At 40.6% G+C, this 26,862-nt stretch overlaps 1 protein-coding gene across 1 annotated transcript; it reads left to right on the plus strand.

The window, feature by feature from the left end:
* The first annotated feature begins 5,804 nt into the window (after positions 1-5,804).
* On the plus strand, positions 5,805-25,402 carry emp1 (epithelial membrane protein 1). The gene is made up of 5 exons (XM_061976958.2): positions 5,805-5,925; positions 8,609-8,691; positions 15,806-15,905; positions 16,159-16,299; positions 23,377-25,402. Exons 2-5 carry the CDS (start codon positions 8,617-8,619, stop codon positions 23,532-23,534), a joined length of 474 nt encoding a protein of 157 aa, XP_061832942.1. The 5' UTR covers positions 5,805-5,925; positions 8,609-8,616; the 3' UTR covers positions 23,535-25,402.
* Positions 25,403-26,862: the final 1,460 nt, after the last annotated feature.

The raw sequence follows: 26,862 nt of genomic DNA on the forward strand, positions 1-26,862 counted from the left end.
CACACACATATATGCGCGTGTTATTATTTTTTTTTGAGCAAAGACAGTTTTAGAAAAACAGAAATATTTTTTTCCCACAAAAATGTTTGGGGATCCAAAAGGGCCCCACTCATAAAATGTATTAAATTTACTTTATTTATTTTTATTTTATTTTTTATTTTTCAACACTTAAAGTCTTTAGATCAACTTCCAATCTATCCGTCGATAATAAGATTTTATTATTTTTTCATGTTTGTTTTATGACCTTTTTGTCAAAGAAATTTTTTTTTATATGGCAAACAAACTATGCAATATTTTGCTCAAAAATCATAACTGATTTTGATTCATTCTTATAATTTGAGCAATGACAGTTTTAGGAGAAAAAAAATCTCACAAAAATTTATAAAACTAAGTTGACTTATTTTTTTATTTTACTTTCAACACTTAAAATCTTTAGAGCAACTTCCAATCCATCCGTCGATAATACCATTTTATTATTTTTTCATGTTATTTTTACGACCTTTTTGTCAAAGAAAACCATTTTTTTAATATGACAAACTCAAAATATGCAGCATTGGCTGCTGCGACGCGAGAAATTGGGAGGCCATCTTGAAGTGGTGACGAGGAGCCGGCGAGCAGCCTAAACTGACAGTTGACAGGTAGAAAACAAAGATGCTAAACTGAGAGTTGACGGGTAGAAAACAAAGATGCTAAACTGACAGTTGACAGGTAGAAAACAAAGATGTTAAACTGGCAGTTGACAGGTAGAAAACAAAGATGCTAAACAGACAGTTGACAGGTAGAAAACAAAGATGCTAAACTGACAGTTGACAGGTAGAAAACAAAGATGCTAAACTGACAGTTGACAGGTAGAAAACAAAGATGCTAAACTGACAGTTGACAGGTAGAAAACAAAGATGTTAAACTGGCAGTCGACAGGTAGAAAACAAAGATGCTAAACTGACAGTTGACAGGTAGAAAACAAAGATGCTAAACTGAGAGTTGACAGGTAGAAAACAAAGATGCTAAACTGACAGTCGACAGGTAGAAAACAAAGATGCTAAACTGACAGTCGACAGGTAGAAAACAAAGATGCTAAACTGACAGTTGACAGGTAGAAAACAAAGATGCTAAACTGACAGTCGACAGGTAGAAAACAAAGATGCTAAACTGACAGTTGACAGGTATAAAACAAAGATGCTAAACTGACAGTTGACAGGTAGGAAACAAAGATGCTAAACTGACAGTTAACAGGTAGAAAACAAAGATGGTGTTCAGCGTTTTCCTGCTCAAATGAGCGGACTGTTGAAAATAGGAATCCGGGGATTACTTTTCACAAGTAAGATTTAACATTAACGTACTATTGGCTCCTCTCTGAGCTGCCACCTTAACGTGGTAGAGGAGTTTGCGTGTCCCAATGATCCTTAGGAGCTATGTTGTCCGGGGGCTTTATGCCCCCTGGTAGGGTCTCCCAAGACAAACTGGTCCTAGGTGAGGGATCAGACAAAGAGCAGCTCGAAGACCTCCATGAAATATAAAAACCAAGGACCCAGATTTCCCTCGCCCGGACGCGGGTCACCGGGGCCCCCCTCTGGAGCCAGGCCCGGAGGTGGGGCACGATGGCGAGCGCCTGGTGGCCGGGCCTGTCCCCATGGGGCCCGGCCGGGCACAGCCGGAAGAGGCAACGTGGGTCCCCCCTCCAATGGGCTCACCACCCATAGCAGGGGTCATAGAGGTCGGGTGCGATGTGAGCTGGGCGGCAGCCGAAGGCAGGGCACTTGGCGGTCCGATCCTCGGCTACAGAAGCTAGCTCTTGGGACGTGGAACGTCACCTCGCTGGGGGGGAAGGAGCCTGAGCTAGTGCGCGAGGTGGAGAAGTTCCGGCTAGATATAGTCGGACTCACTTCGACGCACAGCAAGGGCTCTGGAGCCAGTTCTCTCGAGAGGGGCTGGACTCTCTTCCACTCTGGCGTTGCCGGCAGTGAGAGGCGACGGGCTGGGGTGGCAATTCTTGTTTCCCCCCGGCTCAGAGCCTGTACGTTGGAGTTCAACCCGGTGGACGAGAGGGTAGCTTCCCTCCGCCTTCGGGTGGGGGAACGGGTCCTGACTGTGGTTTGCGCTTACGCGCCAAACCGCAGCTCAGAGTACCCACCCTTTTTGGATTCACTCGAGGGAGTACTTGAGAGTGCTCCCCCGGGTGATTCCCTCGTTCTACTGGGGGACTTCAATGCTCATGTTGGCAACGACAGTGAAACCTGGAGAGGCGTGATTGGGAAGAATGGCTGCCCGGATCTGAACCCGAGCGGTGTTTTGTTATTGGACTTTTGTGCCCGTCACAGATTGTCCATAACGAACACCATGTTCAAACATAAGGGTGTCCATATGTGCACTTGGCACCAGGACACCCTAGGCCGCAGTTCCATGATCGACTTTGTAGTTGTGTCATCGGATTTGCGGCCTCATGTTTTGGACACTCGGGTGAAGAGAGGGGCGGAGCTTTCTACCGATCACCACCTGGTGGTGAGTTGGCTGCGATGGTGGGGGAGGATGCCGGACAGACCTGGCAGGCCCAAACGCATTGTGAGGGTTTGCTGGGAACGTCTGGCAGAGTCTCCTGTCAGAGAGAGTTTCAATTCCCACCTCCGGAAGAACTTTGAACATGTCACGAGGGAGGTGCTGGACATTGAGTCTGAATGGACCATGTTCCGCGCCTCTATTGTCGAGGCGGCTGATTGGAGCTGTGGCCGCAAGGTAGTTGGTGCTTGTCGTGGCGGTAATCCTAGAACCCCTTGGTGGACACCGGCGGTGAGGGATGCCGTCAAGCTGAAGAAGGAGTCCTATCGGGTTCTTTTGGCTCATAGGACTCCTGAGGCAGCGGACAGGTACCGACAGGCCAAGTGGGGTGCGGCTTCAGCGGTTGCGGAGGCAAAAACTCGGACATGGGAGGAGTTCGGGGAAGCCATGGAAAACGACTTCCGGACGGCTTCGAAGCGATTCTGGACCACCATCCGCCGCCTCAGGAAGGGGAAGCAGTGCACTATCAACACCGTGTATGGTGAGGATGGTGTTCTGCTGACCTCGACTGCGGATGTTGTGGATCGGTGGAGAGAATACTTCGAAGACCTCCTCAATCCCACCAACACGTGTTCCTATGAGGAAGCAGTGCCTGGGGAATCTGTGGTGGGCTCTTCTATTTCTGGGGATGAGGTTGCTGAGGTAGTTAAAAAGCTCCTCAATGGCAAGGCCCCGGGGGTGGATGAGATCCGCCCGGAGTTCCTTAAGGCTCTGGATGCTGTGGGGCTGTCTTGGTTGACAAGACTCTGCAGCATCGCGTGGACATCGGGGGCGGTACCTCTGGATTGGCAGACCGGGGTGGTGGTTCCTCTCTTTAAGAAGGGGAACCGGAGGGTGTGTTCTAACTATCGTGGGATCACACTCCTCAGCCTACCCGGTAAGGTCTATTCAGGTGTACTGGAGAGGAGGCTACGCCGGATAGTCGAACCTCGGATTCAGGAGGAACAGTGTGGTTTTCGTCCTGGTCGTGGAACTGTGGACCAGCTCTATACTCTCGGCAGGGTCCTTGAGGGTGCATGGGAGTTTGCCCAACCAGTCTACATGTGTTTTGTGGACTTGGAGAAGGCATTCGACCGTGTCCCTCGGGAAGTCCTGTGGGGAGTGCTCAGAGAGTATGGGGTATCGGACTGTCTGATTGTGGCAGTCCGCTCCCTGTATGCTCAGTGTCAGAGCTTGGTCCGCATTGCCGGCAGTAAGTCGGACACGTCTCCAGTGAGGGTTGGACTCCGCCAAGGCTGCCCTTTGTCACCGATTCTGTTCATAACTTTTATGGACAGAATTTCTAGGCGCAGTCAAGGCGTTGAGGGGATCTGGTTTGGTGGCTGCAGGATTAGGTCTCTGCTTTTTGCAGATGATGTGGTCCTGATGGCTTCATCTGGCCAGGATCTTCAGCTCTCACTGGATCGGTTCGCAGCCGAGTGTGAAGCGACTGGGATGAGAATCAGCACCTCCAAGTCCGAGTCCATGGTTCTCGCCCGGAAAAGGGTGGAGTGCCATCTCCGGGTTGGGGAGGAGATCTTGCCCCAAGTGGAGGAGTTCAAGTACCTCGGAGTCTTGTTCACGAGTGAGGGAAGAGTGGATCGTGAGATCGACAGGCGGATCGGTGCGGCGTCTTCAGTAATGCGGACGCTGTATCGATCCGTTGTGGTGAAGAAGGAGCTGAGCCGGAAGGCAAAGCTCTCAATTTACCGGTCGATCTACGTTCCCATCCTCACCCATGGTCATGAGCTTTGGGTTATGACCGAAAGGACAAGATCACGGGTACAAGCGGCCGAAATGAGTTTCCTCCGCCGGGTGGCGGGGCACTCCCTTAGAGATAGGGTGAGAAGCTCTGTCATCCGGGAGGAGCTCAAAGTAAAGCCGCTGCTCCTCCACATCGAGAGGAGCCAGATGAGGTGGTTCGGGCATCTGGTCAGGATGCCACCCGAACGCCTCCCTAGGGAGGTGTTTAGGGCACGTCCGACCGGTAGCAGGCCGCGGGGAAGACCCAGGACACGTTGGGAAGACTATGTCTCCCGGCTGGCCTGGGAACGCCTCGGGGTCCCACAGGAAGAGCTGGACGAAGTGGCTGGGGAGAGGGAAGTCTGGGCTTCCCTGCTTAGGCTGCTGCCCCTGCGACCCGACCTCGGATAAGCGGAAGAAGATGGATGGATGGATGGATGGTTGTATTTTGTGAAAAGAGTGTGTGCATATTGTATACAGTTCTCTGCAAAACTATGAAATGTTCTATTTTGTCTTCAATATGTTGTCAGAATGCACCAGAATGCTTCATTTGTATGTGAAAATCACAAAGAAATCTTCTGGGGGAGAATGACCCCCCCTACAGGGGTTTGCTTTACAAACTTTCAGTCCCACCTAAAACAAAATTCACCAGCCGCCCCTGATTATGATGCGTTCTCATTTTAGTCAAAGTATAAGACAATACTTTCTTAACAGTATAATTGTAACCAGGAATAAGTCTTCAAGTAACAATATTCAAATACTAACATTGTTGGGTAAGACAGAATTTGCTTTTTATTCTGAATCCAGTGAAACAGATTGGTGGTTTTAGCTGATAAAAAGACTTTCAGGTGTTTATATATGTTTATGTTGACGCATTTGGCAGACACTTTTATCCAAAGCGACATACATAAAAAATACATATAAAACAATCAGTGTAAACATGATCATTTAAGGGAAGAATGTAATACAAAATATCAAAACAAAGTGTCAAGACAGAATAAACTGCAGCAACAGAGATACAGTCTATAAAATATATAGATATTTAATGTATTCATACATTGTTTATGTAGCATGTATGTATAACCTAATCAAATGGTTTCTTCAACTTAAAAATAGCTGACCGTTTTTTTTCCCTTCTCTGGGATTATATTCCCAGTTTTGATCTGGTCACTTATAGCATATAAGAATATTCTATTACTGTTTAGCAAACTATGAATAATAAAACATGTGTCCTTTATCATAGCTACACGTATGACAACAAAAGTGTGTGAAAACTGCGTGGTATTCAGTGAGGTAAGATGACTTAAATTCATTGCTCCTGCCAAATGAATTGCACTGATCACCACTCCAAGATGGCGGCCCCGCGTCTCGTCAGCGCCAGTAGGCAGTAGCGCTCCATGCTGCGTACCCTTAGAAGATGTCTATGTGTGCCACAACACACCTGGAGGAGATGTGGGAAGCAGCAGAGACTTCTGGACTTTTCATTGAGAGGGAAAGGAAAAAATGTGGGCGGAGCTAAATTAGTGGGCGGAGCTTGGCCGGCAGGAAGAGGGAGAAAACAGGCTGCAGTTTGTGCGTGCTAAATCAGATCTGGGCTGGGTGCGTCTGCGTCTGCGGCTATTCGCCTTTTACACACGTCCGAGCGTTCAGGTAGGACTTTCCCCGCACATTTGAACACTTTCCACACACGCCGCGTCTTTTCCCGCCTGTTCTTGGCGCCAATAGTCCCACTTTGGGGAAAGTTGCCGAGAGGCGAGAAAAGTTTTGCGCGCGTTAAAGCAAAAAAAAAAAAAAAACATTCCTCCCTGGAAAGAAGGCTAGAAAGGATGTTTATCACCATGACGGCGTCGTGTTCTCGCGCTTTTTCCACGGAGGAAATTAGCCTGCGTGTCTCACGTGCGCCTTATAGTCCGTGCAAAGTGTTTAAATTAGTTATAATCTGCATGGCCATGTGGAAGAATAGTGAGTTAAAAAGTAGATGAATCACAGCACGGGGGAGGGAAGGGGGGCGGAGTGGGGGTGGGGGTCCTTCACATCTGTCTGCGGGGCGTGTTTTTTAAGGGGGGGGCGTGTTTTATCTGGGACAGCTGTGAGGGGGTTTTGTCTTAAAGTAATGGTCTGCATCCTCCTACACACACTCCATGTCCATCCATCCATCCATTTTCTACCGCTTGTCCCTTTTGGCCATGCTTTATCACTATCTACTTTTATACACTCCATGCTTTATCACTATCTACTTTTATACGCTCCATGTCACCATACTTTATCACTATTTACTTTTATACGCTTAAAACTGTTGATCAACTTCAGATCTAACCGTTAATTATAACTTTTCAATATTATTTTTGTTTGTTTCATTCTCTTTTTCGTCAAATAAAACTGTGTTTTTTTTTATAGCAAACACACAAAATATGCAATATTTGTGGAATAAATAAGTGGAATATTTAATATTAAGTTATTGCAGCCTTGAATATGTCAATTATTGATAAGATTGATTTTAATTAATTATTTTTTTTAGTGCAGAAACAGTTACCGTAAAAAAAAAAAAAAACACAAAAATTGTTAGGGTCCAAAAGGGTCCCACTCATAAAGTTGTTAAAAATAAGGTATATATATATATTTTTTTTTTATTTTTTTTATTTTTTATTTTTTAAACGCTTAATATTGTTGATCACCTTCAGATGTAACCGTCGATTGTAACTTTACATTATTTTGTTTAGTTTGTTTTATTCCCTTTTTCGTCAAATAAAACTTTGTGTTTTTTATGGCAAACACACAAAATATGCGATATTTGCACCTGAAAATATTTCAAAGTGTAATATTTGATGTGAAGTAATTGGACCCTTGAAAAGGTCAATAATTCATAACATTGATTTTGAATCATTATTATTTTTAGAGCAGAAACAGTTGTTGTTGTTTTAAATCCCACAAAAAATTTTGGGGATCCAATAATTAAGTTTTTTTTTTTTTTTTAACTTTTAAACGCTTAAAACTGTTGATCAACTTCAGATCCAACCGTCGATTATCAGCTGTTGTAGCACGTGCTGAATGTGGCTTGGCATTGTCTTGCTGAAATAAGCAGGGGCGTCCATGAAAAAGACGGCGCTTAGATGGCAACATATGTTGTTCCAAAAGCTGTATGTACCTTTCAGCATTAATGGTGCCTTCACAGATGTGTAAGTTACCCATGTCTTGGCCACTAATGCACCCCCATACCATCACACATGCTGGCTTTTCAACTTTGCGTCGATAACAGTCTGGATGGTTCGCTTCCTCTTTGGTCCGGATGACACGACGTCGAATATTTCCAAAAACAATTTGAAATGTGGACTCGTCAGACCACAGAACACTTTTCCACTTTGCATGAGTTCATCTTAGATGATCTCGGGCCCAGAGAAGCCGGCGGCGTTTCTGGGTGTTGTTGATAAATGGCTTTCACTTTGCATAGTAGAGCTTTAACTTGCACTTACAGATGTAGCGACCAACTGTATTTAGTGACAGTGGTTTTCTGAAGTGTTCCTGAGCCCATGTGGTGATATCCTTTAGAGTTTGATGTCGGTTTTTGATACAGTGCCGTCTGAGGGATGGAAGGTCACGGTCATTCAATGTTGGTTTCCGGCCATGCCGCTTACGTGGAGTGATTTCTCCAGATTCTCTGAACCTTTTGATGATATTATGGACCGTAGATGTTGAAATCCCTAAATTTCTTGCACTTTGAGAAACGTTGTTCTTAAACTGTTTGACTATTTGCTCACGCAGTTGTGGACAAAGGGGTGTACCTCGCCCCATCCTTTCTTGTGAAAGACTGAACATTTTTTGGGAAGCTGTTTTTATACCCAATCATGGCACCCACCTGTTCCCAATTAGCCTGCACACCTGTGGGATGTTCCAAATAAGTGTTTGATGAGCATTCCTCAACTTTATCAGTATTTATTGCCACCTTTCCCAACTTCTTTGTCACGTGTTGCTGGCATCAAATAAAGTTAATGATTATTTGCAAAAATAAAACAGTTTATGAGTTTGAGCATCAAATATGTTGTCTTTGTAGCATATTCAACTGAATATGGGTTAAAAATTATTTGCAAATCATTGTATTCCGTTTATATTTACATCTAACACAATTTCCCAACTCATATGGAAACAGGGATTGTATATAATATGCAAATGTAGGCAAAATCATAAGTTATTCATTGTTACAAGCAGCAATAGCTGCCATGTGGCCCTCAATAACGAGGATACACTGTTATGCAGAGGTGTACTTATAACGCATACTATTATAATTACATGAAAAGTCTTCTACTTCCCCCTAATCCCTGTGATGATGTCATTCCAGAGGTCACCATGTTGATGCTGGCTGGAATAGTTGTTGTGCATCTCACCGCCATTATCCTGCTCCTGGTGGCAGCCATTGATAATGTAAGTTGCTACTCACGCTTGCACACAACTACTAGTTTCAACCGGGCTTTGTCAAAACGAGGAGACTGGACTATGTGTGTTGCCCTGCCAGTTTAAATGTTTTCATATGTTATATTGTGAAGAAGCGCCACATAGGGACGTCTGCACAATGGGACGAGAAAAGTGAAAGGCGTCCTTGTTGGAAGTAAAAATGATGTCGTCAGTACTATTGCACTGTAAAACTGACAAAGCAGTTACATGTAAACAAGAAAAAAACAGAGCCCAGGCCTAAATCTATAGAAAACTTGTATCAGGGAAAATCAGCTTTAGATTTACAGCAGGACTATATATATATATATATATATATATATATATATAAATAATTTATTTATTTATATATATGTATTTATATATATATATATATATATATATATATATATATATATATAAATAAATATATATATTTATATATATTTATTTTTATATATATATATATATATATATATATATATATATATGAGAGAAAGAGATCTTTATTGAGTCCTTCAGGAGAGTTCCCTCAGGAAAATTTTATATACATATATGCATATCTATATATATATATATATAAAAAAGAAACAAAAAAAAAAAAATATATATATATATATATATATATATATATATATATATATATTAGGGATGTCCGATAATGGCTTTTTGCCGATATCCGATATTCCAATATTGTCCAACTCTTTAATTACCGATATCAACCGATACCAATATATACAGTCGTGGAATTAACACATTTTTATGCCTAATTTGGACAACCAGGTATGGCGAAGATAAGGTACTTTTAAAAAAAATTAATAAAATAAAATAAGATAAATAAATTAAAAATATTTTCTTGAATAAAAAAGAAAGTAAAACAATATAAAAACAGTTGCATAGAAACTAGTAATGAATGAAAATGAGTCAAATGAAGTGTTAAAGGTTAGTACTATTAGTGGACCAGCAGCACGCACAATCATGTGTGCTTCCGGACTGTATCCCTTGCAGACTGTATTGATATATATTGATATATAATGTAGGAACCAGAATATTAATAACAGAAAGAAACAACCCTTTTGTGTAAATGAGTGTGAATGGGGGAGGGAGGTTTTTTGGGTTGGTGCACTAATTGTAAGTGTATCTTGTGTTTTTTATGTTGATTTAATAAAAAAAAACAAAAAAAACGATACCGATAATAAAAAAACGATACCGATAATTTCCGATATTACATTTAACGCATATATCGGCCTGCCGATATTATCGGACATCTCTAATATATATATATATATATATATATATATATATATATTAGAGATGCGCGGATAGGCAATTATTTCATCCGCAACCGCATCAGAAAGTCGTCAACCATCCGCAATCCACCCGATCTAACATTTGATCAGAACCGCATCCGCCCGCACCCGCCCGTTGTTATATATCTAATATAGACGATGCAAGGCATTAGTGAGGTTATAAAGCTTTTGCCTGTTAAAGAAAGGAGACTGATCCAATGCAGCACAGACATTCGCGTGCCACGCTGTCACGACCCAGACGCACACCAGTGCGCAATCATATGGGAGCCGCGCTGAGCGCACCTCCAAGCGCGTCTCGCTGCCGGCGACGGCCGGGTATATGGGCCCGACGCTCCAGCGCCATCCATTTTCAGGGCTAGTTGATTCGGCAGGTGGGTTGTTACACACTCCTTAGCGGGTTCCAACTTCCATGGCCACCGTCCTAGCTGCTGTCTATATCAACCAGGGTGAGCCCCACCCCTTTCGTGAGCGCACTGCGCGCGGAGTGACCCCTGTTACGCGCCCCCGGCAACAGGGGTGGCGGGCAGGTAAGCTGCGCGGGCAGGTAAGCTGCGCGGGCGGAGCGTTCGGAGTGACTCCTGTTACGAGCCCCCGGCCACGGGGGTGGCGGGCAGGTAAGCTGCTTACCTGCTGCGCGTGACGCCGGCCGCGGCGAAGGCGGACGAGGCGGGGTGTCGGTGCAGTGGGCGCGGTGGTGACCCTGGACGTGCGTCGGGCCCTTCTCGCAGATCGCCTCAGCTACGGCTCCCGGTGGGGCCCTCTCGGGGGAAGGGGCCTCGGTCCCGGACCCCGGCGAGGCGTCCCTTCTCCGCTCTGTAAAAGTGTCCATCTCTTTTTTTTTTTTTTTTTCTGTTGTTGCATATGCTGCAGGTGCCTGCTCGTTTTTCGTATGTGGGTAACAACATTTAACTATGTATATATATTTCCGAATTGGTTTAACTGCCACCCGCCTGAATCTATTTAAAATCTAATTTTTTTTTATTTCAACCACCCGACCCGACTCGACCAGCGGATAAAATCTAATTTTTTTTAATTTCATCCGCCCGATCCGCGGATAATCCGCGGACTCCGCGGTTGTGCCCGCAAACCGCGCATCTCTAATATATATGCACATGCATCCTCCGTTGTTGCCATTTCTAACACAAAGTAGCATACAGTTCTAACTTATAAATGTCAGTAGACACGCTATGGAGGCGCTAAAAACTACAAGTGACGGGGAGAGGATCCTGTCAAAGTGGAGGCATGTAAATAAGACCCGCCCACAAAACGGCGCATCCCGAAGAGAGGGTCAGACGGTCTGTAAAACATCATCTATGCAACATTTTGACTAAAGAAGCAGCAATGCATGTTCTGTAGACCACAAGGACGTGTTTACATGTAGAAAATATCATAACATGACTCCTTTAACTTGACAGTTTAGTGTTTACAGTTAAATAAATATGAATCCCACAAACTACAATAATGGAACAAACACAAAATGGCTGAAAAAGAGCAACCTGTAAGCAAGCTAAAGTGTCTGGACAGGATGAGAAGATAGCATTTTGACATTCCATTTGATGCCTTCAGACCCATTTGGTCACATGACTAAAACCTGAATGTGAAGTCAACACTTTGTGTGGCCCCGCCTCCACGCCCAGTGGCCCCCGGCTGAATAGTGTTTGAGACCCGTGGTATGGACATTTCATGGCCTCGTGACATTATTGCACGTCATTTGATTTCCATGCTGCTGAAGTCTAGGAATTTCCAAAAGGCACAGAAATTTTGCGTCAAATAATATTCATGAAAGAAAAACTGTGTTGACACACTTGAGCAGGTCTGATGTGGCCCCCGGGCCTTCAGTTTGACACCTGTGTCTTAACATCTTTACAGACGGTTAATATGGTCAGAAATAGTTACAAGCAGGATGTTCACGCTAGTCAAAGACCCTCTCAGATGGGACCGCTTTACCTTTCTGCAGAAGTGCTTTCGTCAAAGATCTTCTCTACGACAGGAGCACTCTGCTGTCTTCAAGACCCGATCAAACAACACGAGTCAAATATCTTCTATTCTGTTTTTACGGCTAAACGCTAGTCAAAGATGCTCTACAGCAGCGTTGTGTTGTTTTCTGCTAAATGCTAGTCAAAGATCCTCTGTATGGCAGCAATATTTTCCTATTTTTTTTTTAGAAGCAATTGCAAAAATGCTACTCAAAGATCCTCTATATGACAATAGTATTTTGCTATTTTTTTAAGGGACTGCTGCAAAAATTATAGTCAAAGATCCTCTATATGGGAGCAGTATTTTGCTATTTTTTTTAGGAGCAATTGCAAAAATGCTAGTCAGCGATCCTCTATATCAGTGTTCCCCAACCTTTTTGTAACTGCGGACCGGTCAACGCCTGGTGGTGGTATTTTATTTTTATTTTTATCATAAAGAAATACAATCATGTGTGCTTACGGACTGTATCCCTGCAGACTGTATTGATCTATATTGATATTTAATGTATATATTGTGTTTTTTATGTTGATTTAATAAAAAAAAAAAAAAATATATATATATATATATTTTTTTATTTTATTTTTTATTTCTTGTGCGGCCCGGTACCAATCGGACCGGTGGTTGAGGACCACTGCTCTATATGGCAGCAGTATTTTGCTATTTTTAAATGATTAATTGCAAAAATGCTAGTCAAAGATCCCTTATTTGGCAGCAGTATTCTGCTAGTTTTAAATTATTAACTACAAAAATGGTAGTTAAAGATATGACATCACTATTTATTTTTCAAAGACTAATTGCAAAAATGCCAGTCAAAGATCCTCTATATGCAGCAGTATTTTGCTATTTTTAAAGGACCTACTACAAAAATGCTAGTCAAAGATCCTTTAGGTGACAGCTGTATTTTGCTATTTTTAAAGGATTCATTGCAAAAATGCTAGTCAAAGATCCTCTATATGGCAGCAATGTTTTGCCATTTTTAAAGGACCTACTGCAAAAATGCTAGTTAAAGATCCTCTATGTAATAACATCCATCCATCCATCCATCTTCTTCCGCTTAGCCGAGGTCGGGTCGCGGGGGCAGCAGCCTAAGCAGGGAAGCCCAGACTTCCCTCTCCCCAGCCACTTCGTCCAGCTCCTCCCGTATTTTGCTATTTTTAAAGGATTAATTGAAAAATGCTAGTCAAAGATCCTCTATATGACAGCATTATTTAGAAATTTTTAAAGGATTAATTGCAAAAATGCTAGTCAAAGATCCTACTGGGGTGAGTTTTTCCTTGCCCTTATGTGGGCTCTGTACCGAGGATGTTGTTGTGGCTTGTGCAGCCCTTTGAGACACTTGTGATTTAGGGCTATATAAATAAACATTGATTGATTCATTGATTGAATGTTGATCCTCTATATGGCAGCAATATTTTGCTATTTTTAAAGGATGTACTGCAAAATGCTACTCAAAGATCCTCTATACGGCAAAAGTATTTTGTTCTTTTTAAAGGAACTACTGCAAAAATGCTAGTCAAAGATCCTCTATATGGCAGCAATATTTTGCTATTTTTAAATGATTAATTGCAAAAATGCAAGTCAAAGATCCTGGATATGGCAGCGATATTTTGCTATTTTTAAAGGACCTACTGCAAAAATGCTAGTCAAAGATCCTCTATACGGCAGCAGTATTTTGCTATTTTTAAAGGAACTACTGCAAAAATGTTAGTCAAAGATCCTCTATATGGCAGCAATATTTTGCTATTTTTAAAGGACGTACTGCAAAATGCTACTCAAAGATCCTCTATACGGCAAAAGTATTTTGTTCTTTTTAAAGGAACTACTGCAAAAATGCTAGTCAAAGATCCTCTATATGGCAGCAATATTTTGCTATTTTTAAATGATTAATTGCAAAAATGCTAGTCAAAGATCCTCTATGTGGCAGCAATATTATTGCTATTTTTAAAGGACCTACTGCAAAAATACTAGTCAAAGATCCTCTATATGGCAGCAATATTATTGCTATTTTTAAAGGACCTACTGCAAAAATACTAGTCAAAGATCCTCTATATGGCAGCAATATTTTGCTATTTTTAAAGGATGTACTGTAAAAATGCTAGTCAAAGATCCTCTATATGACTGCAGTATTTTGCTATTTTTAAAGGACCGACTGCAAAAATGCTAGTCAAAGATCCTGTATGTGACATAAGTTATAATAAAGACAAATACATTCTAACCAAATTTAATGATACATATGTTAATGTTTCTTGAATAAACTGTCAATAAAATTAAAGTGCGAATGAAAACCGCTTCACCACTTTAGTTATAATTTTTGTGCTTAAGAAACTTCTCTGTGACTTTTTTGTTTGATATTGCCATTACTGCCACAAGTGGTGGAAAGGGGTATTACAACTGAGCGTTAATAAAAAAATCTAAATAAAACAAAAACAACTGCCCTATGGTTAAGAAACACTGCACACTAAAAAACTCTGGGTTATTTTTTTCTACCCAAATGCTGGGTTGAGCCTGTTGAGTCATACTTATGGGTTATTGCTAAGGATCTGGGTAGTTTTTGTGACCCAACTATCTTAAAAAAAACTACAAGTTGCAATACTGACCTCTGCCTGTTAGTTATAAATTGTTATGACATTTGGACTACAAGAAACTTGAAAATAACCAAGTTATTTGGTAGAATTGACCCAGCATTTCAGTTCAAAATGACCCATCGTTTGGGTTGAATACATCAGTGTTTTTCAACCTTTTTAGAGCCAAGGCACATTTTTTGTGGTGAAAAAATGCAGAGGCACACCACCAGCAGAAATCATTAAAAAACTAAACTCAGTTGACAGTAAAAAGTCGTTGTCGCAATTGTTGGATATGACTTTAAAGCATAACCAAGCATGCATCACTATAGCTCTTGTCTCAAAGTAGGTGTACTGTCACCACCTGTCACATCACACCCTGACTTATTTGGACTTTTTTGCTGTTTTCCTGTGTGGAGTGTTTTACTTCTTGTCTTGCGCTCCTATTTTGGTAGCTTTTTTCTCTTTTTTTGGTATTTTCCTGTAGAAGTTTCATGTCTTCCTTTGAGCGATATTTCCCGCATCTACTTTGTTTTAGCAATCAAGAATATTTCAGTTGTTTTTATCCTTCTTTGTGGGGACATTGTTGATTGTCATGTCATGTTCGGATGTACATTGTGGACGCCGTCTTTGCTCCACAGTAAGTCTTTTCTGTCGTCCAGCATTCTGTTTTTGTTTACTTAGTAGCCAGTTCAGTTTTAGTTTTGTTCTGCATAGCCTTCCCTAAGCTTCAATGCCTTTTCTTAGGGGCACTCACCTTTTGTTTATTTTTGGTTTAAGCATTAGACACCTTTTTACCTGTACCCTGCCTTCCGCTGTTCCCGACTTTGGCTACCTGCTGCCACCTACTGATATGGAAGAGTATTACACGGTTACTCTGCCGAGCTCTAGACAGCACCGACACTCAACAACAACACATCATTTGCAGACTATAATTACTGGTTTGCAAAACATATTTTTAACCCAAATAGGTGAAATTAGATAATCTCTCACGGCACACCAGACTGTATTTCACGGCACACTAGTGTGCCACGGCACAGTGGTTGAAAAACACTGGAATACATAACCCATCTTGGTTTTGTCCAGCAGTTATCCAGCTGTTTTTACAGTGTGTGTTAGACAATTATTTGTCTATGAAAAAATAACGAAAGTTTCTCAGTGTGAACATTAAATATCTTGTCTTTGCAGTCTATTTAATTGAATATAAGTTGAAACAGTTTTGTGTTTTTTCTGTGTGTGTGTGTGTGTGTGTGTGTGTAGGCCTGGTGGTTGACTGAGACCGTGTCGACTGACCTGTGGGGAAGGTGGGAGCTGGTCAACTCGGCCTGGCATTACACCAACCTGAAGGACTTTCCCGAGGGTAAGCGCCCCGTTCCTGAATCAAGAGATTTGAGTTGTGTGTCACATGACAGGAAGTGTCGTGTGGCATGTGACAAACTAACAGATGTTTGTATCATGCTGCTCTCAATTTTAATAAGCACTCATAATTGCCATTGCTTGCATTCTTCTCATTCCTTGCTTTTAACTGTGTGTGTGTGTGTGTGTGTGTGTGTGTGTGTGTGTGTGTGTGTGTGTGTGTGCGTGTGTGTGTGTGTGTGTGTGTGTGTGTGCAGAATACCTCCAGGCGGTGCAGGCCACTTCAGTGCTGGCGTGCATCTTCTCCATCCTGGCCCTGCTGGTGTTTGTGGCCCAGCTCTTCACTCTGCCCAAAGGCCAGCGCTTCACCTACACAGGAGTGTTGCAGCTGCTGGCCTGTGAGTGCACTCACACTTGTACTGACAGATGCAAACATGTGTATATTTACCATTTGCAAAAACCAATACAATATGGCGATTTTTTTGTTTTTAAACCTTTGGGACTCCCCTCAAGTCTGGTACCGGGTCCTCGGTTCATTAAAATGTCAAAAATAAATACTCTATTATTTTTTTTTTTTTAATTTTCTTTGCTCTTTTTGTTCTGTTTTTGTATGGCAAAGACACAAAAATATCTCCCTTTTTTTTTTTAATCAAAGGAGCCTTAAATAGGTTTTGTGTGTGTATATATATATATATATATATATACATACATACACACACAAAACCTATTTAAGGCTCCTTTGATTTAAAAAAATCTATATATATACACACACAAAACCTATTTAAGGCTCCTTTGATAAAAAAAAGAAGGGAGATATTTTTGTGTCTTTGCCATACAAAAACAGAACAAAAAGAGCAAAGAAAAAAAAAAAAAAATATATATATATATATATATATATATATATATATTGTAAATATATACACAAATATTTTAATTTTTTTGTACATACATATGTAGAAATACGTTTTTTATATATATATATATATATATATATATACTCAAAAAATGTTATATATATATATATATATATATATATATATATATATATATATATATATATATATATATATATATATATATATATATATATATATATATATATATATAAGCAGTGTTGGGTTAGTTACTGAAAAACAGTAACTAGTTATAGTTACTAGTTACTTCATTTCAAAAGTAACTCAGTTACTTACACCAAAAAGTAATGCGTTACTGTGAAAAGTAACTATTTAGTTACTTCTTTTTTTCTTCTTTTTTTTTTAAAGCTCCAATTAATGCCCTTTTAGCCTTTATTTCAGTACTGTTATTGCACTGGAGAATAATACAATGTGTTGATCGACTTGACATACATTTGTATCACTGAACTCTGCTAAGCAATGTATTCGACATACAACACACAAAGACAAAGATATGTTACAAAGGCCAATTTGTTTCTGGCCAGAACAAATTGACAAAACTATTTTAAATAGCTGCAACATAACATACATAAGTAACAAACAGCATAATAACAGCATAGCTGTAAAGAAAGAAAGGCACACACTACATACACAAAGCCTAACCAGGCATTTTTTCCTCAAGAAATTCTGACACAAAATCATGTCTGAAGCCCAGAACACTCGACACATTTCCCCAGTTTTAGTTTAGAGATAAGGAAAGATTGGCCTGGCCCACTAGTATACCTCTTTATGTTTGTGAACTTTATAGTCTATACATTTAGAGTGATGTGATAATCAAACACTCTAGAAGTTAAAATGAAAGAGTATATAAGAGAATTGACAGCAACGTTCCCTCTAAGGAGCGCGCCTGTGCAATTGCGCACTGCTCAAGCGTCCTCTGCGCACGACAAATCTATGCCACGCACAAAATCAAATAAAAAAATAAGCGCATAACAATTTTCGACACGACACGGACACGACAGAGAAAACCATTTTCGTCATCATTGTTCAAATATAATAATACGTCTGTCGAGACGCTTTGAGGACATGAATTCCATCCATCACTTTACTGAGCAAAACTCTTTATTGTCGGCCATAAACACATCACTGTTATATCAGCAGCAGCCGCTCGCTCTTTCTCACTTGCGCCAACACATGCACATATGGCACTTAACCAGTGATGCGTTTACAGCCACACAAAAAGTCGGACAACTCCAACACCACACATAAAGTGTCATTCCAGGTCGTTACTCTATGATTTACCAATCAAATGTGTGCCTATTCTAGTGTCATTTATTAGGAATCCATCCATCCATCCATCCATTTTCTACCGCTTATTCCCTTTGGGGTCGCGGGGGGCGCTGGAGCCTATCTCAGCTACAATCGGGCGGAAGGCGGGGTACACCCTGGACAAGTCGCCACCTCATCGCAGGGCCAACACAGATAGACAGACAACATTCACATTCACACTCACATTCACAGAATCTTAATTTATAAATATTAATCATTAAATGCTGTTAATATATTAAATACATACTAATAAAAATATATTTTTTACAAACAGGAAGTTGCAGGAATGTACACATGATCCCCTGCTTACATCTCATTGTGAAACATGTGAATGTTTTAATGGGAACTAAATGCAATGTCTGAAAGGGGTACAAACTATTTCCAAAGCAGGACCTCCACCCAGACAAACAATACAAGTACACAGTTCATGAAAAACAATATTTGTTGTTATTGTCATTGTAAGTGGGCCTAAACACTTATATTAGAAATGGAAATGACTGCTGTCATTTGATTATAATAATAAGAGAATGTTGTCTGTCTATCTGTGTTGGCCCTGCGATGGGTGGGGACTTGTCCAGGGTGTACCCAGCCTTCCGCCCGAATGCAGCTGAGATAGGCTCCAGCGACCCCGAAAGGGACAAGCGGTAGAAAATGGATGGATGGATGGAGATTGAACTTGTTATTTAGTCATGTTTGGGACAGGTGTGCTGCTGGTGTAGCCACAGTGTGCACGTGTGATGTTGCTCACATGGGCTCCACTGAATGCTCAGGGAGTTTTTGCGTTTGCTCACACACATGAAAAATTAGAGGGAACATTGATTGACAGAGTGTGTGTACCTTCAGCGGTGAATGAGCAGAGGCAGAGTTAATCCTGAAGTGGTGGTGGTGGTGGTGCAGGTAAAGTGGCATCAGAGTCTCTGTCTCTCTTTACTAGCTTCGTCAAAGCATGTTGCTATGTAGCTTGTTTCAGCAGATTTGAATTGCTGTTTTGGGCAGTAGATGGGATCTTTGATCCAAAGCACAATTTACATTTAACTAAAATGTTCTTTTCTTTGTGCTCGACAAAAGAAAAGTAGTGAAAATATCTCCATGTTAGCAAACTCGACTTCTGGCTCCGCCATGATCAGACACGCCCCCTCCCCACACACCCACACAGAGCGCATGTCTCTCTCTCTTCTCCGGCTTGTGACACAAGAAGAATCAGAACGATGACACAGCAGCACTCCGATAAAACACACTTTATACTACATAAAAAGTAACGTAAAATAACGCAGTAACGCATCATGTAGTAACGGTAACTGAGTTACTGAATATAAAAAAATAACGCGTTAGATTACTAGTTACCGCCGAAACTAACGGCGTTACAGTAACGCGTTACTTTGTAACGCGTTAGTCCCAACACTGTATATAAGTATGTTTTATGCATATAATTATGTACATAAATATGTTCATAATTTTTTGTATATTGTGTATATATGTAAGTGTATGTATATATATAAATATATATATATATGTAAGTGTATATATATATATATATATATATATATAAATGTTTGTATATTGTGTGTAAATATATATATGTTTATGTAAATATATACACATATAAAAATTGTTGTACATATGTATGTAGAAATATGTTATATGTATGTACATACTGTATACATGCATATATGTACATACATATATATAAATATATATATATGTACATACATATATATATATATATATATATATATATATATAATCATATTTCTACATACATATGTACAACATTTTTTATATATGTGTATATATTTACATAAACATATATATATTTACACACACATGTACAACATTTTTTATGTATGTATACTGTATATATTTACATAACTATATACACACAATATGCAAAAATATATGTGTATATATTTACAATTTTTTTTATATATGTGTATATATTTACATAAACATATATATATATTTACACACAATATACAAACATTTATATATATACATATATATATATACATACACTTACATATATACACAATATACAAATTATGAATATATATATTTTTACATAAATATATACATAAAACATACTTACATATATATATATACACATAATATACAAAAATGTGTGTGTGTGTGTGTGTGTGTGTATATAAATATATATATATATATATATATGTATATATATATATATATATATATATATGTATACACACAATATACAAAAAAATAAATATCTTTTTTTTTTATCAATATGAATGAAAGGAAATTGATGTCAATTAAGGGCAACATTCTTACAGTAAATACAGGAAGTGGTATTCACAACTGCAGAATTTGTATTTGTTCTGCGTCCTCACAACAAAAGCTGAAGTGTCATGTGATGGCAGGAATATTCAGGGTGACACTGGTGGAACATGCGCGGAAATGGATTTGTGTATAGCGTGCGTCGGAGCGACTGCTGCCGTCAGCGTCTGTCGCTCCTCCTTTTCTTGCTTCCTGGGTCATCAGCATAAGATGAGCGTGCTAGCTACTGAGCTAAAAGCTAACTAAAAGGAGAATGACCTTGTAATGACTAAAATAACATGGAGGCACAGCAGAAAAACAAAAAACATTCTCCGCCTTTTGTGTCAAAATGACATTGAAATATGAATTGTGTCAAATTAATTTAACTTAATTACGTTGCAAAACCAAATTTTGTTAAAACTCTTCATTTCTTTTGAGCTTTTTAATTACATTTCTACTTAATGACTGAGAAAAACCCAGAAAAGCTACGAGATACCTCCATATTTTAATAATTGGATTCATATTTGAATGACCTAATTGACTTTAAAGTCATGTCATTAATGTTATATAATACATTGTCTAATTGTGGCACACTAAATGTTGGCTTGAATGTATTTTTATAAAGTATATATTTTTTATTTTGACATCAATTCCTATACATAATAGGGATCGCCAACAAATGCACAAATTCCTCACCCTGCACATGACGAGGCCCTGCAGCGAGCAGACGATGAAGTCATGCGCTGCTGGCTCACAACTTTGTAACACTCCTTTTTTTGTATTCATTAAATTGGTATTTTACACCGTTTGTGGGCGACAAACGCATCACTTTTCCATTATACATGCAGTGTGTAAACCCTCCTGGTCGCCATGACGACATAGTAGCGGTGCCCTAACCTATCCCACTGAGGGCCACAGACTGACAAATCAAAGGAGCCAGGGGCCATTTTGGTATTTTCACCTTTGAAACTATAGTGTAATCCATCCATCCATCCATTTTCTTCCGTTTATCTGAGGTCGGGTCGTGGGGGCAGCAGCCTAAGTAGAGAAGCCCAGACTTCCCTCTCCCCAGACACTTCGTCCAGCTCTTCCCAGGGGATCCCGAGGCGTTCCCAGGCCAGCCGGGAGACGTAGTATTCCCAACATGTCCTGGGTCTTCCCCGTGGCCTCCTACCGGTTAGACGTACCCTAAACTCCTCCCTAGGGAGGCGTTCGGGTGGCATCTTGACCAGATACCCGAGCAGCGGCTTTTACAACTCAGCCACCAAGTGGTAGACCACGTAAACTGACTGTGCAAAGACTTTCTGCACAGTCAGTTGCTACAGAGCTCCAGACTTTATGTGACCTTCCAATTAGCCCACGTACAGTACGCAGAGAGCTTCATGGAATGGGTTTCCATGGCCGAGCAGCTGCATCTAAGCCATACATCACCAAGTCCAATGCAAAGCGGGGGATGCATTGGTGTGAAGCACGTCGCCACTGGACTCTAGAGCAGTGGAGACGCCTTCTCTGGACTGATGAATCACACTTTTCCATCTGGCAATCTGATGGACCAGTCGGGGTTTGGAGGTTGCCAGGAGAACGCTACATTTCGGACTGCATTGTGCCAAGTGTGAAATTTGGTGGAGGAGGAATTATGGTGTGGGGTTGTTTTTCAGGAGATAGTTCCAGTGAAAGGAACTTTGAATGCTCCAGGATAGCAAAACATTTTGAACAATTCCATGCTCCCAACCTTGTGGGAACAGTTTGGAGCGGGCCCCTTCCTCTTCCAACATGGCTGACAAAGCAAGGTCCATAAAGACATGGATGACAGAGTCTGGTGTGGGTGAACTTGACTGGCCTGCACAGAGTCCTGACCCGAACCCGATAGAACACCTTTGGGATGAATTAGAATGGAGATTGAGAGCTAGGCCTTCTCCACAAACATCAGTGTGTGACCTCACCAATGCGCTTTTGGAAGAATGGTGGAAAATTCCTATAAACACACTCCGCAACCTTGTGGACAGCCCTTCCAGAAGAGTTGAAGCTGTAATAGCTGCAAAGGGTGGACCCACATCGTATTGAACCCTATGGGTTAGGAATGGGATGGCACTTCTGGACTGGACTCTCACTATTATGTTAGATCCACTATGAACTGGACTCTCACAATATTATGTTAGATCCACTATGGACTGGACTCTCACACTATTATGTTAGATCCACTATGGACTGGACTCTCACACTATTATGTTGGATCCACTATGGACTGGACTCTCACTATTATGTTAGATCCACTATGGACTGGACTCTCACACTATTATGTTAGATCCACTATGAACTGGACTCTCACTATTATGTTAGATCCACTATGGACTGGACTCTCACAATATTATGTTAGATCCACTATGGACTGGACTCTCACACTATTATGTTAGATCCACTATGGACTGGACTCTCACTATTGTTAGATCCACTATGGACTAGACTCTCACACTATTATGTTAGATCCACTATGGACTAGACTATAACACTATTATGTTAGATCCACTATGGACTGGACTCTCACTATTGTTAGATTCACTATGGACTAGACTCTCACACTATTATGTTAGATCCACTATGGACTGGACTCTCACACTATTATGCTAGATCCCCCACATCTGCGGTCCCCTCCAAGGTTTCTCATTGTCATCCCATTGGGTTGAGTTTTTTCTTGCCCTGATGTGGGATCTGAGCCGAGGGTGTCGTTTGTGCAGCCCTTTGAGACACTTGTGATTTAGGGCTATATAAGTAAACATTGATTGACTTCACATTCAGATGTGAGTCAAGGCAGGTGGCCAAATACTTATATCGGTCAAGTAAGAAGATATTTGAGGCTGCAAAATGTGCAGAAAAGCTCTCAATTAGAAGGCTAACGATTGTACCGTGGTCCACACTTGGGGCCCCTGTACCGTTCCAGGAGTCTTGGCAAGTTCTCATTGAGCCCACTTTGTGTTGCAGGTCTTTGTATAATGATAGCGGCCTCCATCTACAGCGCAGAGTTCCACCAGGGCGAAGAGGGAGGATTCGGACACTCCTACATCTTGGCCTGGATCTCCTTCGTCCTCACGCTGCTCCTCGCCATCACCTATCTGGTCCTGCGGAAGAAGAGCGAGTAAGAGGGGCCGCGTCTCACGTTCCTTCTTTCTTGGGACGTTCAACAAGTGTCCTCCATGTTGGCGAACACGAGTGGGAACTTATATTTCCACGCATAATAAGCTTCACTTACACTTCTTATTCATTGAGTCTTCCCTCCTTTTAAGTTGGCGGTTTAGAGCTTAGCTAAAGTGGCTACTTTGACAACCAGCTAATGACATTTTTTATAAATCAAGTTGTATTAGCAAGTTACAATGACGTGGCGTCATGTTTAGAAACAGTCCTATGCTAGTTAGCTTAGCATCAACGAAGCTAGCTGCTAGTTAGCTTATCATCAACGAAGCTAGCCGCTAGTTAGCTTATCATCAACGAAACTAGCAGCTAGTTAGCTTAGCATCAATGAAGCTAACAGCTAGTTAGCTTAGCATCAACAAAGCTAGCAGCTAGTTAGCTAAGCATCAAAGAAGTTAGTTAGCTTAGCATCAACAAATCTATCAGCTAGTTAGCTTAGCATCAATGAAGCTAGCAGCTAGTTAACTTAGCATCAACAAATCTATCAGCTAGTTAGCTTAGCATCAACAAAGCTAGCAGCTAGTTAGCTTAGCATCAACGAATCTAGCAGCTAGTTAACTTAGCATCAACAAATCTAGCAGCAAGTTAACATAGCATCAACGAAGCTAGCAGCTAGTTAGCTTAGCATCAACGAATCTATCAGCTAGTTAGCTTAGCATCAATGAAGCTAGCAGCTAGTTAGCTTAGCATAAACAAAGCTAACAGCTAGTTAGCTTAGCATCAACAAAGCTAGAAGCTAGTTAGCCTAGCATCAACAAATCTAGCAGCTAGTTAACATAGCATCAACAAAGCTAGCAGCTAGTTAGCTTAGCATCAATGAAGCTATCAGCTAGTTAGCTAAGCATCAATGAAGCTAGCAGCAAGTTAACATAGCATCAACAAATCTAGCAGCTAGGTAACATAGCATCAGCGAAGCTAGCAGCTAGTTAACTTAGCATCAATTAATCTAGCAGCTAGTTAATGTAGCATCAGCTAGTTAGCATAGCATCAACAAATCTAGCAGCTAGTTAACTTAGCATCAACGAATCTAGCAGCTAGTTAACATAGCATCAACGAAGCTAGCAGCTAGGTAGCTTAGCATCAACGAATCTATCAGCTAGTTAGCTTAGCATAAACGAAGCTAGTTAGCTTAGCATCAACGAAGCTAGCTAGCTTAGCATCAACGAATCTAGCAGCTAGTTAGCTTAGCATAAACTAATCTAGCAGCTACTTAGCTTAGCATCAACGAAGCGAGCAGCGAGTTAGCTTAGCATCAATTAAGCTAGAAGCTAGTTAGTTTAGCATCAACGAAGTTCGCAGCTAGCTAGCTTAGCATGGACAAAATCTGGGAGAAATGTTTGCTCGACATTTGTCTTGCTTTTGGATTTTAGAGTTTACACAGATTGAATGTTTAGGGAGGTCTTTTAAATAAATGTTATCGTTTCAGTGCTAAGCTAATCCAAAATGAAGCTTCATAGTTACGCCAGTGTAGTGTCGGCCATTTTGGAAAAAAGCCTCCAGTGAAAAGAAATAAAAGCGCTTTTGTTATCGTGAATCTAACATAACACTACAACTTCCTAAGTTTTTTTTTAATTCAAGTATCTTTATTCTATGAAGTATCCCCCTTGTATCCATGTACATTGCTACCATTATATTTTTGTAACTTTTTTTTTTTGAATGAATTGTGTTTGTAGTCAGCTGCTATCCTAAAAAAGTACTTAGTACAAGTGAAGCAGCAATGTTTCATTTGACCTTTTTCGAAACTATGAATTAGACGGTTTGTAATGACATTGGAGTTGAAGCCATATGCTATATCAATAAAACAACTTGTAACTAAGAATCTTCACGCGTCATTCATGTAATCAACACTACTGGCAATATTTGGGCGCCAAACGATTCGATTACCAACACGATGTATTATTATTTGTTAAGTTGATTGGCAACACTAAATTGGCCCTAGTGTGTGGATGTGAGTGTGAATGTTGTCTGTCTATCTGTGTTGGCCCTGCGATGAGGTGGCGACTTGTCCAGGGTGTACCCCGCCTTCCGCCCGATTATAGCTGAGATAGGCTCCAGCGCCCCCCGCGACCCCAAAAGGGAATAAGCGGTAGAAAATGGATGGATGGAATTACAATGAAACTTTTCCAAAACAAGTTACAAATTAGAAAAAAAAACCCTGGTGGTTGTTTGAGCACACTGCAGCTAGTCCTGGTTAAAATGATTGTATTTTCCAGACTAGAGCGCACCGGTATAAAATCTGTACCCATAGAATTTTACAAGAAAAAGTATTTTTCATTTCATGGACTATAAGTCGCAGATATATACGTTGTGAAATTAGTTATTTACACAAATATTTTGTAAATGTTTATTTACATACCTTAATTGTTTACAAATGAAGCAATGTAGTATATTGTAGTCTACAAAATAACATATTTTTCCCCATTTGGTGGAACATTACCGTATTTTCCAAACTACAAAGAATACTAGTAGATAAAACGCACCAACTACATTTTAGAAGGAATTTTTCCCCCATATATTAGCCGCGCCAGACTATAAGTGGCAGATATATACGTTGTGAAATTAGTTATTTATACAGAAATATTCCATAAATGTTTACTTACATACCTCAATTGTTTCCAAACGGTGTCTGTAACAGGGCAGTAAAACGGCTGATCAAACAAAACAGAAGTCATCGTCATGGACCCACTAGCTGCACAAGCTAGCTCTCCAATCAGCTAACCAGACTCAATAACTCCACGGTGACGTTTTGGTGAATTTACTGAGGAGTTTGTGAAACAAACAATACAAAAAGAATAAGTTAATAATACTTAACACAGACACTCATAAATGTGTTAGCATATTAGCTAATGCTAAGGACGCTAGCTTCATTACATTATGATAACACGTACAAATATGCATGAAAACACTCCTACAGACATCACACATGGGACACTTTAGTAAGTAAGAATTGTTTTGGTTATATTGTAAAACTTGGAAACGTTACTTGGAGAAGCCATACAAGTAGAAACGCTATGGACGGCGCCAATACTGCGGCACATGCAGTGAGAAAACTTGTAAAAAAGATGACGCACAAATAATAACACACATTTTTCGGAGTCTTTGTTTTGTTTTTTTAAACTTTTTACATTATGGCCGTCAGCGAAGACAAATGCAACCTTGGGGGGTTCGGTGGGCTTTGGCATGAAAGTACCGTATTTTCCAGACTGTACAGCGCACCGGTATATAAGCCACACCCACTAAAATAATAGTTTTCCATATATTAGCCACACTGGACTATAA

This window comes from Nerophis lumbriciformis, linkage group LG16 (genome assembly GCF_033978685.3).
Source record: "Nerophis lumbriciformis linkage group LG16, RoL_Nlum_v2.1, whole genome shotgun sequence".
Taxonomy (NCBI): Eukaryota; Metazoa; Chordata; class Actinopteri; order Syngnathiformes; family Syngnathidae; genus Nerophis; species Nerophis lumbriciformis.

Coding starts and splice junctions, on each gene's coding strand:
- emp1 (XM_061976958.2), top strand. CDS start 8,617: ATGTTGATGCTGGCTGGAATAGTTGTTGTGCATCTCACCGCCATTATC. Junction 8,692..15,805: donor TGGTGGCAGCCATTGATAAT/GTAAGTTGCTAC, acceptor GTGTGTGTGTAG/GCCTGGTGGTTGACTGAGAC. Junction 15,906..16,158: donor CCTGAAGGACTTTCCCGAGG/GTAAGCGCCCCG, acceptor GTGTGTGTGCAG/AATACCTCCAGGCGGTGCAG.